At 41.6% G+C, this 10436-nt stretch overlaps 2 protein-coding genes across 3 annotated transcripts; one reads left to right on the top strand and one right to left on the bottom strand.

Moving 5' to 3' along the window:
* The first annotated feature begins 3127 nt into the window (after positions 1–3127).
* On the top strand, positions 3128–3811 carry LOC146883177 (uncharacterized). Its single transcript, XM_085667463.1, has one exon. It carries the CDS (start codon positions 3128–3130, stop codon positions 3809–3811), a length of 684 nt encoding a protein of 227 aa, XP_085523589.1.
* A 4973-nt stretch (positions 3812–8784) lies between these two features.
* Positions 8785–9983, bottom strand: LOC114167505 (protein LURP-one-related 15-like). Of its 2 annotated transcripts, XM_028052604.2 has the most exons (4): positions 9724–9983; positions 9580–9636; positions 9230–9457; positions 8785–9074 (listed from the first exon to the last, which is right to left on the bottom strand). In XM_028052604.2, exons 1-4 carry the CDS (start codon positions 9799–9801, stop codon positions 8931–8933), a joined length of 507 nt encoding a protein of 168 aa, XP_027908405.1. In that variant the 5' UTR covers positions 9802–9983; the 3' UTR covers positions 8785–8930. The 2 variants fall into 2 exon arrangements, with proteins under 2 accessions (XP_027908405.1, XP_027908404.1); XM_028052603.2 differs by having other exon boundaries at positions 9580–9968.
* Positions 9984–10436: the final 453 nt, after the last annotated feature.

The raw sequence follows: 10436 nt of genomic DNA, 5'->3' as shown, positions 1-10436 counted from the left end.
TGCAATAATTTGAAAATGTCACAATTTCATATTATCTAATAAAATCTAAGTAAAGACGGGCAGTTGTCAACACCTAATTTTGTCCAGGTTATAACGTATTTTGTTTTTCTTTTCATCTTATTTTACTTTTATTTTATTTTTCTATTTTTATTATTATTATTTTTTATTATTTTTTTTTTGTTTTATATTTTTTTTTTGTTTTTTTATTTTATTTTATTTTTTTTTCGTTTTAATCTTATTTTATTTATTTTTATTTTATTTACAGTTTTCTTTATTTTTCTTTTTTTACTTTTTATTATTTAAGAAAAAAAAATGAAATGAAAAAAGAGAAGACCAAGAGGTTAACGTAAGGTCTCTGATGACTAGCTGGCCATGGTCATGATGACTGAAGAAGGAGGGAGTAGGAAGCAACATCTGCTTTCAGCCTTATCCCACGTCTCAAGGTGGGAAAGGAACAGAGCAGAGGCACAACAAATATCACCAGAGTCCTTTCATTCATGGATTCAAGTTCTTCACTGGGAGGCTTTTTCTCATTCTGTTCTCTGCAAGATGAAAAACAACACCTTCACCAACAAAAACACCATAACACATTATTCCCCTTGATTCACTCAACAAATTCACTCAACAAATTCACCTCCTCTCAATCCCTCCATTATCATCTTCATCCTTCACCTGCATAAAAATCAGAGAGAACAAAAACCCCAAACCAGAACCCACACGCTCAGAACAACAGATTCACATCTCTCCATCATTAAAATAACCCATCATCATCTTCCTCTTCCACCTACACCATCAACAGATTCACATCTCTCCATTAAAATAACCCATCATCATCTTCATTTTCCACCTACACCATCATTTATAACCACGGATGTAGCAAAACACCCAAATTCATCATCATAACCCAGCACGAATTGGAAACAAAAAACAGTGAAGTGAGTGAGATAAAACCCTCGTCGCCGGCGAGTCGGAGTCTTGGACAGAAGCGGACCTAGTCGCGGTGTGACTGGCGTAATGTGTGACGGTGCGACTCTATAACCTAGCTCGTCTCGCGCGGGAGAAGAAACGATAAAGGGCACGGTTCGGGAACCTTGGCATCACCGGCGACATACTCCGTTCACAGCAGCAGAGGCGCTCACGGTGGTGGTCACAGGCGTTGCGTCAATGGCGTCTTCGGGAAGAAGGAGCGACCCTGTCTCGCACGCGGGAAGAAAAACGAGGAAAAGAAGTGACTCACGTAGCTTCTCACCGGCGACAACGTCGATGGTGGCTGGCGTCGACGGTGGCGCATCTCGCCGGCCGTGGAACTTGCGGCAGTGGCACCTGCGGCTGGAGTCTTGATGGCTCGGTGGCTCGAGACATTGGAGAAGGAAAGGGGCTGCCGTGAGGTTTAGTTTATTATGGTTTCACATTTCTTTCATTTGGGCCGATATAGGGTTCAGACACCTTTGCTTCGCGCACCCCGCTTTCAATCTTGCACCCCTCTTTTGTGTGTTGTTTCCATTTCGTTTATACACCCCCTGCATGCTATTCCCACTCCCTTTGCTTTGCATTTTCGTTTTGGGCTTTATTGCTTGCAAACACCACTGCTTTTAACTATTTACTTGTTGCACCCCATATTTACTGACCCCCACTCCCTTTGCATTTTTATTGTCACTTTTTGGGCTTGTTTTATATTTTATTTGTTGCACCCCGATCTTAACCTCTCCACCCCTGTTTTCACTTCATACACCTCCATAATTGCTAACCCCGCACCCCTGCCACACTTGTTTCACATTTTACTCTACACACCCTTTTTTTTTCTTCTTTATCTCGCACCCCTGTTTTAATTTTATGGTACGAGTATCCCCTGATATTTACTAACCTCGCACCCCTAGCACACTTGTTTCATGTTTATTTCATGCACTCTCACATTTACCTCACGCACCCTGCCTGCTTACTGTGTGCACCTCCCATATCTTATAACTCGCACCCCCTATGTCTTTGTTTCTTATTTTTGGGCTTGTGTTTATGCATTACTTGTGGCACGCCCCACATTACTCATGCACCCTACTATTGTTGTTTTTTTTTTCTTTTTTCTTTTACTTTTATCTTTTTGTTATTAGTTTTTTTTTTCTTTTCTTTTCCTGAAAAAGAGAAAATGAAAATATTTTAAATTATAAAAAATTACAAAAAATAGAAAAATTTTAAAAACGAAAAATATTCTTTTTTGCTTTATTGTGTCTGTTCGGTCGCCCGCACCGTGTGACACTCATTTTCAAAAATACCAAAAATAATTTTCTGTCTCTTTTAGTGTCTGTCCGACCGCTCGCGTCGTATGACACATATTTTCAAGTAATTAAAAATAACACCAAAAAAAAATATACAAAATTTTCAAAATATAAAAATATCAACATTTTAAAAGAGTCTTTCTTAAGAACTACGTGATCCTTGATTCTTCATTGTGAGATACGTAGGAGCAGGGCTAGTCCTTGTTAGGTTCACCTCCAAAAAATTAAATCTTTTTTTAAAAAAAATGGTTTTCCAAATATCTTTTAAAGAACTACGTAACCCTGATTTCTCACTTTGAATGAGAATACGTAGGACCAAGGTCAATCCTTTTCGGGCCCAAAAAATTAAAAAAATATATTTTGTTTCTTTTAGCATTTTTGTATTAATATTTTGAAAATCACATCAGCTTTGCATTTTTAATTAAAGGTACCGCCCTCGAGCGGGCGCGGTAGGATGTTAACACCTTCCCTACGCGTAACCGACTCCCGGATCCAAAATCTGATTTTTCGCAGACTTGTTTTATTTTTATGGTTTTCCATAGTTTTCCAGAATAACTATGGTGGTGACTCCAAATCTGTTTTTCAAACACGTTTTCTTTTTCGGTTCGCCTTCCTGTCACGATTCCGGTTGCGACAGCAGGATTCAGTGCTACCAGTGTGGGGGACCACATAAGAGGAATGTTTGCCCACAGCTTGCAGGCTTCAAGAAGTGCAACAACTGTGGCAAGGAAGGCCATTTTGGAAGGGATTGCCCCACCCTTGCTAGAGCAGTGACGCGACCTCCCGTACAGGCTCTTGCATAGAACCAGCAGAGGCATAGAGGCAACAGGCCTCAAGCATCGGGCAGAGTGTACGCCATGACTGGAGCGAAGGCAGCAGGCTCAGGTAACCTTGTCATGGGTCATTGTGTGATTGCTGGTAAACCTGCATGTGTATTGTATGACTCTGGAGCGACACACTCTTTTGTGTCTGAAACTTGTGTGCAAAGGTTGGGTCTACCGGTTTGTGGACTACAATGTGACCTTGTGGTATCTACTCCGGCATCGGGGTTGGTCAGGACATCGTCCTTGTATGCTAGGTGTCCAGTGGAGGTAGAAGGACGCAGGTACAAAGTGAATCTGATCTGCATACCTCTACAGGAGTTGGAAGTGATCTTAGGGATGGATTGGCTCTCTACCAATCGTATCCTTATAGACTGCCGAGAGAAGAGGTTGTTATTCCCCAGCTCAGAGGAGCCTGAGTTGTTGTCGCCTCACGGGGTTACGAAAGAACTACAGGACGGTTCTCAGTGTTTCTTGATCTTTATGTACCTAGAGGTGGAGGGAGAAGCGATGAAGTCTGTCATACCGGTGGTACAAAAATTTGAAGACGTGTTCCCAGAGGAAGTACCGGGATTACCCCCTAGGAGGGAAATGAAATTCTCGATTGATTTGGTACCCGGAGTTGGGCCAGTGTCGATGGCTCCGTATCGTATGGCCCTAGAAGAGTTGGTAGAACTCAAGGAGCAGATCGAGGACTTACTGGGGAAGCAGTTTATCTGACCCAGTACCTCACCTTGGGGAGCACCAGTACTATTGGTGAAGAAGAAAGATGGGAGTTAACGTCTGTGCGTGGACTATCGGCAGCTGAACAAGATGACCATCAAGAACAAGTATCCTCTCCCGAGAATAGATGACTTAATGGATCAGTTGCATGGATAGTCAGTATTCTCGAAGATTGACTTGCGGTCAGGTTATCACCAGATATTGATGAAGGAAGGAGATGTGCAGAAGACGGCCTTCAAGTCCCGGTACGGACACTACGAGTATGTGGTTATGCCTTTTGGCGTGACTAACGCTCCAGCGGTGTTCATGGACTACATGAACCGGATATTCAGACCGTTCCTAGATAAGTTTGTCGTAGTCTTCATAGACGACATCCTTATCTATTCCAGGACCCAAGAGGAGCATGCCGGGCACCTGAGGATAGTTCTTGGTATTCTGAGAGAGAAACAACTGTATGCTAAACTGTCCAAGTGCGAATTCTGGATGGATGAAGTGCAATTCTTGGGACATGTGATATCCGCCCAGGGGATAGCAGTAGACCCAGCAAAGGTAGAGGCAGTGGTAAAGTGGGAAAGTCCCAAATCAGCGACAGAGACAAGGAGTTTTGTGGGTTTAGCGAGGTACTATAGAAGGTTTATTGAGGGATTTTCCAAGGTGGTGGCGCCCTTGACGCAACTTACTCGGAAGGACAAACCTTTCACTTGGACTGACAAGTGTGAGAAAAGCTTCCAAGAGCTTAAGCGGAGGTTAACGAGTGCTCCAATCCTAGTGATCCCCGATATTAGAAAGCCCTTCGAGGTTTACTGTGATGCCTCGCACCTAGGGTTGGGTTGTGTGTTGATGCATGAAAAGAAGGTAGTGGCCTACGCTTCAAGGCAACTCAAGGTACATGAGAGAAACTACCCCACTCATGACCTAGAGTTGGCAGCTATAGTTTTCGCCTTGAAAATTTGGAGGCACTACCTCTACGGTGCCCACTTCCGGGTATTCAGTGATCACAAGAGTTTGAAGTACCTATTCGATCAGAAAGAGTTAAACATGAGGCAGAGAAGATGGATGGAGTTTCTGAAGGATTATGATTTTGAACTGCTATATCATCCGGGAAAAGCCAACGTGATGGCCGACGCTTTGAGTAGGAAGACTGTATATACTGCTCACCTTATGATAAAGGAGGTGGAGCTACTAGAGCAGTTCAGGGATATGAAGCTGCAGGTGGAATTGGGATCTGAGTTCATCATATGTAGCACATTAACTATATCTAGTGAGTTCTTGGATTCAGTTAGGGAGAGGCAGTTAGTGGATGCCAGCCTGAACAGAGTTAGAGAGCAACTAGGGTCGGAAGAGGCAAAGGACTTTACCTTGGGTAGTGATGGCATATTGAGATTTCAGGGCAGGGTGTGTGTACCCGATGATGTTGAGGCGAAGAAGTTGATCCTTGAGGAGGGGCACAAAAGTCGTCTTAGCTTGCATCCGGGCATGACTAAGATGTACCAGGATCTTAAGGAAAACTTCTGGTGACAGGGTATGAAGAAAGAGGTGGCACAATACGTGTCTGCCTGTCTGACCTGTCAGAAGGCAAAGGTAGAGCATCAAAGACCCGGGGGGATTATGCAGCCATTAGAGATACCAGTGTGGAAGTGGGACAGCATCTCGATGGACTTTGTGACCCATCTGCCACGAACCTTCAGAGGACATGAAACCATTTGGGTCATAGTGGACCGACTGACCAAGAGTGCACATTTCTTAGCAATGAACCTGAGGATGTCTATGGGTAAGTTGGCTCAGTTGTACATCAAGGAGATTGTGAGGTTGCATGGGGTGCCTTCGAGCATTGTATCAGATAGAGATCCGCAGTTCACATCACGGTTTTGGCAAACCCTACAGGGTGCTTTGGAAAGCAAACTCACGATGAGTTCAGCCTATCATCCTCAGATAAATGGTCAGTCTGAGAGGATAATCCAGTCACTTAAGGACTTACTGCGAACATGCATATTAGATCACTTGGATACTTGGGATGAAGTGTTACCGTTGATTGAGTTCACCTACAACAACAGTTTCCATACAAGCATTGGGATGGCACCATATGAGGCTCTCTATGGTCGGCGGTGCAGGACTCCCTTGTATTGGTATCAGGATGGGGAGGCAGCGTTAGTTGGGCCAGAATTGTTGGAACAAACCACCGAGAAGGTGAGATTAGTGAGGAATAGAATGCAAGCTTCTTAGAGTAGGTAGAAGGCCTATGCAGACCGAAGGAGAAGGCCCTTGGAGTTCGCAGCCGGCGACCATGTGTTCTTGAGGGTGACCCGAACCATTGATGTAGAAAGGGCTCTTCGCTCAAGAAAACTCTCTCCTAAGTTCCTTGGTCCCTATCAGATCTCAAGGAGGATTGGACCAGTAGCTTATGAGATAGCTTTGCCTCCTTAGTTGGCAAATCTCCACTCGGTGTTCCACGTGTCGCAGCTGAGGAAATATGTGTTCGATCTGGCTCATGTGTTGGAAGCTGAGGATATACAAATCAGGAAGGACCTCACTGTGGAAGTACCACCCATTGCTCTAGAGGATAGCAGGGTTGAGGAACGCAGAGGAAAAATAGTCAGATTAGTCAAGGTCATTTAGGAGCGGAGGACAGGTGACTCTACTTGGGAGCTGGAGGAGGACATGAGGAAATCACACCCACACCTTTTTACCTGGTAAGCTTTCATTTTCGAGGTCAAAAATTTTTCTTGTTGGGGAGAATGTAAGACCCAATTTTATTTTCTGCCCTAATGTTTAAGGGTTGGCCTTAATCTGTTGGGCTTAAAGGCTGGCCCATAGGGTGCTAAGGCCCTAAAGCTGTTAGGGTTCCCATTTCTGACACATTCTTGCAAAAACATAACCCTAAACACTGCCCCTTCCTTCCAGAACGCTCTGCAAGGGCTTGACTCCGATCTTGGCCAAAGATCTCGCGAACTTAGTTTGTATTTCGCTCCATGTAAGTGTTCTTAAGTTTGTATTTGTACTCCCTGAAGCTCTTTTTCATGCACTTCCTTTTTGGGTTCCATAGTAACCTTGTTCTTTCATTGTCCCGCTGTTCTTCCAGTTTCTGAGACTGCTCCTCGAACTGTTGCGCTCCGTAGTTGGTGTCGAGGTCCCGTATAAGCCCTTTTTCAGGTAAGGAAAGCTAGTGATTTCGAGTGTTTGTGGTCTCTGCACGTTTTCTGAGCTTAAGTCGTATTCTTGAAGTGGGTTCATGATTTGATTGCTGGCTTTTGGACAAAATGCGTCTTTGGGTGTTTTTTTTTGTGTTTTGCACGTATGAGCAGCGGCGAACTTTGGTTTTCTCGCCCAAGCGAGCTTGTCTCGCCTAGGCGGGACTAACAGAGACTCGCCCAAGACTTCTTGCGCGAGCGGTCGCCTAAGCGGCTCGCCTCCATTTTGAGCGAGGAGTATCTCGCTTAGGCGAGAAGGGACTCGCCTGAGCGAGGATTCGCAGGAGCCACTATTCTTCTGCCCGAGCTCTCGCCTAAGCGAGAAGGGAGTCGCTTGAGCGAGGGGATCTCCCTTGCCTGAGCGAGGTCTTCTAGCCTGAGCGAGACATGGGCGAGTTATGTGCTATAATGTGAATGGTAAATGATGTGGTTGCTTGTTTTCCTGGCTTGAATACGTTACTTGAATGGTATGAGGGATGATGTATTGTTTAATTATGAGGTTGAAGGGGAATGATATATTGCTTTATTGTGTATGAGTTGGAAAGTATGAGTTGCATGATGGGATTGTTATGCATGATGTTAATAGTATGGGAAATTCTTGATTGGTGGGTGGAACATGTATAAGATACGGGTAGGGCATAATTCCACGACTCTTGTAGTGAGAGATCTTGGTGGCGCCTCATCTGTTGGACGTAATTCCATGGGCCTTCGACAAGAAGGACGTAATTCCACGGGGGATCGTGGTGGTGCCTCAAGGCCAGGGCGTAATTCCACGGAGGCCACGTGGTGGTGCCTCTAGTAAGGGTATAATTCCGCGAAGGCCTCGCGGTGACGCCTCATCGCTAGGACATATTCCACTGCCATATGGTGGTGCCTAAGTTAAGTATCCGGATAGTCGAGTCTTGGGGTTTCATATATTTGATAGCTCTGGTGTGATGCTTGTTAATGGTTGCTTGGCTTTGAGATTGCCTGTGAAATGTTATAATCTGAGATCTCTTTATGCTAGCTTACCATGTTGCTTGTTTGTGTGATTTCTTCCCTTGCGATGATCATCAATTGATTGGTGTGAGCATATGTGAGGAACCCTGGCAGTGGTATGGATAATAGGGATGCGACAGCTTGATGGATTGGACGGGTATTGGACCCACTGTGGGACTGAAGGATTTTACTAGTTGTGTTTATCTTGTCTGTACAAGACTTAGTATAGTTATTTGCTTTTCTAGTGTTTTTTTGTGTAGGCCACGTGGAGCCTCTTTTTTTGTAACCTGAGAAACGCTTGGCGTACTGTATGCCTGCTTACTCCAACCTCCATACTCTCTGATTATTTATGCATGTGACATTTTATGAAATTTGAGGTTATTCAGTTTTTGGGGACGTTACACACTTTCCTTAACAAAGATTACTATATGCTATCCTTTAATAAAATAAAATATTTTTTGTAATAAGAAAAATAATAATAATAAACGAATTATTTAGAATTTGATTTCGTAGACTTATATTTTTTTTTAAAACAATCTAATAAAAATGTTTTAAAAGATTAATTCTACTTAGAGATATATACACTATGTGGTGCAACTAATTTAAATTTTTATTTAAAAAAAGTATTTATACTAATATTATATTATTTAATTTAATTTGAATTATACTTATCTATCAAATTTTTATTTTGGCTTTTAAATAGTTTTCATTTTAATTAAAAAAATAAATTTTTTCTATAGTAGTTGTAAATATAACATAAACAAACTTTTGTTTTGTGAATTTCATGTTTATCCAGAGAGAAAATAAACTAATAGAAATACGAATATATTAAAAGCAAATACAGGACGGCAAGGAATTGAGACTACTCTTCTTATGTCACAATTTTTGTCTTGAATGAACATTTTGATGAAAACTAGAGAACCCAAAAATCTGAACATTAATAATCAATTCTAAGATTGTCTCTTGTCTTGGTTAATTTCGTCCAGAATCAGAATCAGTGCCACTATGAATGCATAGTCAGTGTTTGGATACACTGTAACCATGAAATTATCTTTCCCAAACGCAATGCTTTGAGCAGTGTGCTTCTTATGCATCTGCAATCACATTCAAATTCAACTTTCAGACATAATTTTAATACTAAGAAAACATTATGTTGCAATTACAAAGTCTGAGATTATGTGATTAACATAGTTCCTCGAGCATTAAAATTTTATATTTGTAATACATAGGAAAAGAGCAAAAGGTTCACCTGGGCAACAATGGTTAGAGATTCACCAGCATTAACAACACAAGATCGCTCGAACCAGCTTCCTTTTACCTTAAAGTCACAAACTTGTTCTTTAGTATTGTTCGCTAAGAACACATCCAATTTTGTCTTTAACTGAAAAAACGACGATCTCTTTACGCTAAAGATCAAATCTTTCATCTCCATGCTTTCACCTCGAAAAACTTGCCACCGATCATGAGTTGTCGTCATCTACATAAACAAATTCGAATCGTTTCATAAAACTCTTTGGAAAAGAATTATCCAAGAAATAGCATGAACAAGGAAGAAGAGAAATAAAGATATGAAATAAAAGGGTGTATAGATTATCGAACCTTCCGGCGTAGTGTGACGACGGGTTCGCCGGCGGCGTCAAGCAAGACACGGTGGTCCTGGCGGGTCATGAGAGAGGAACTAAGGTTGAAGATCATTTTGCCATTAACGTCGGTGACGGAAAAACTATCAGCTAACGTTAATACCTTTCTCACGATTGCTAGGTCAACATTATGTGGAGCACAATACTTAGGGTTGATGATACCTTGTTGTTGATTTTGCATGATTTCAACTTTGAAAGATTATCAAGAAGTTGATGGATGTAGATTTTGACCTTTCAATATCTTGTGAAAGTTTATTGCACTTTGGCTTGTGGGGGGTACATGTGTGTTCTTTGATTGATACTTTAGATATATATTATAACAAACATGATCTGCGACAAAAGATATGAAGTGGTCAATGAGCAAGTTTGAAAAGGAAATTTAAAGGAAGATATATAATGATTAAGTGGAAGGATCCCTTAGAAGAAGACTAGTTCTTGTTAGAAATTGAAAGATGAAACACTTGTTTGAATATTTTTTGGAGAATTTCAAAGAAGCATGCAACGTGGCAACGTTTGATCTTAGACTAGACTTTGGTATTTGACCTATTCTATTATGCAACACCGAGTGAACGCAGACATTAAATTATTTTTTAAAGGTTATCATGAATACATTTAATGTTCTTGCAAATAATAAAAGTATTAAGTGTTTTTTCAACCATTCTAGAATAAGAAAATATTATTCGAATTACACATTTTAATATGTTTTCCATAATGCATTGTTAGGAATTATGTCAATGGTGCTTTTTCAAATAATTTTGACATGGGCATAATTTTTCAACTAACTTTCAAATATGATCATAATATTAAAATGATAAT

Source organism: Vigna unguiculata, chromosome 10, assembly GCF_037176805.1.
Source record: "Vigna unguiculata cultivar grain cowpea cultivar isolate G323 ecotype 2 chromosome 10, ASM3717680v1, whole genome shotgun sequence".
Lineage (NCBI taxonomy): Eukaryota > Viridiplantae > Streptophyta > Magnoliopsida > Fabales > Fabaceae > Vigna > Vigna unguiculata.
The sequence above is the reverse complement of the archived record's forward strand: the minus strand, read 5'-3'. Positions and strand labels throughout refer to the sequence as shown.

Coding starts and splice junctions, on each gene's coding strand:
- LOC114167505 (XM_028052603.2), bottom strand. CDS start 9,801: ATGCAAAATCAACAACAAGGTATCATCAACCCTAAGTATTGTGCTCCA. Junction 9,458..9,579: donor TCGTCACACTACGCCGGAAG/GTTCGATAATCT, acceptor TTGTTTATGTAG/ATGACGACAACTCATGATCG. Junction 9,075..9,229: donor CTCTAACCATTGTTGCCCAG/GTGAACCTTTTG, acceptor ATGTGATTGCAG/ATGCATAAGAAGCACACTGC.
- LOC146883177 (XM_085667463.1), top strand. CDS start 3,128: ATGACTGGAGCGAAGGCAGCAGGCTCAGGTAACCTTGTCATGGGTCAT.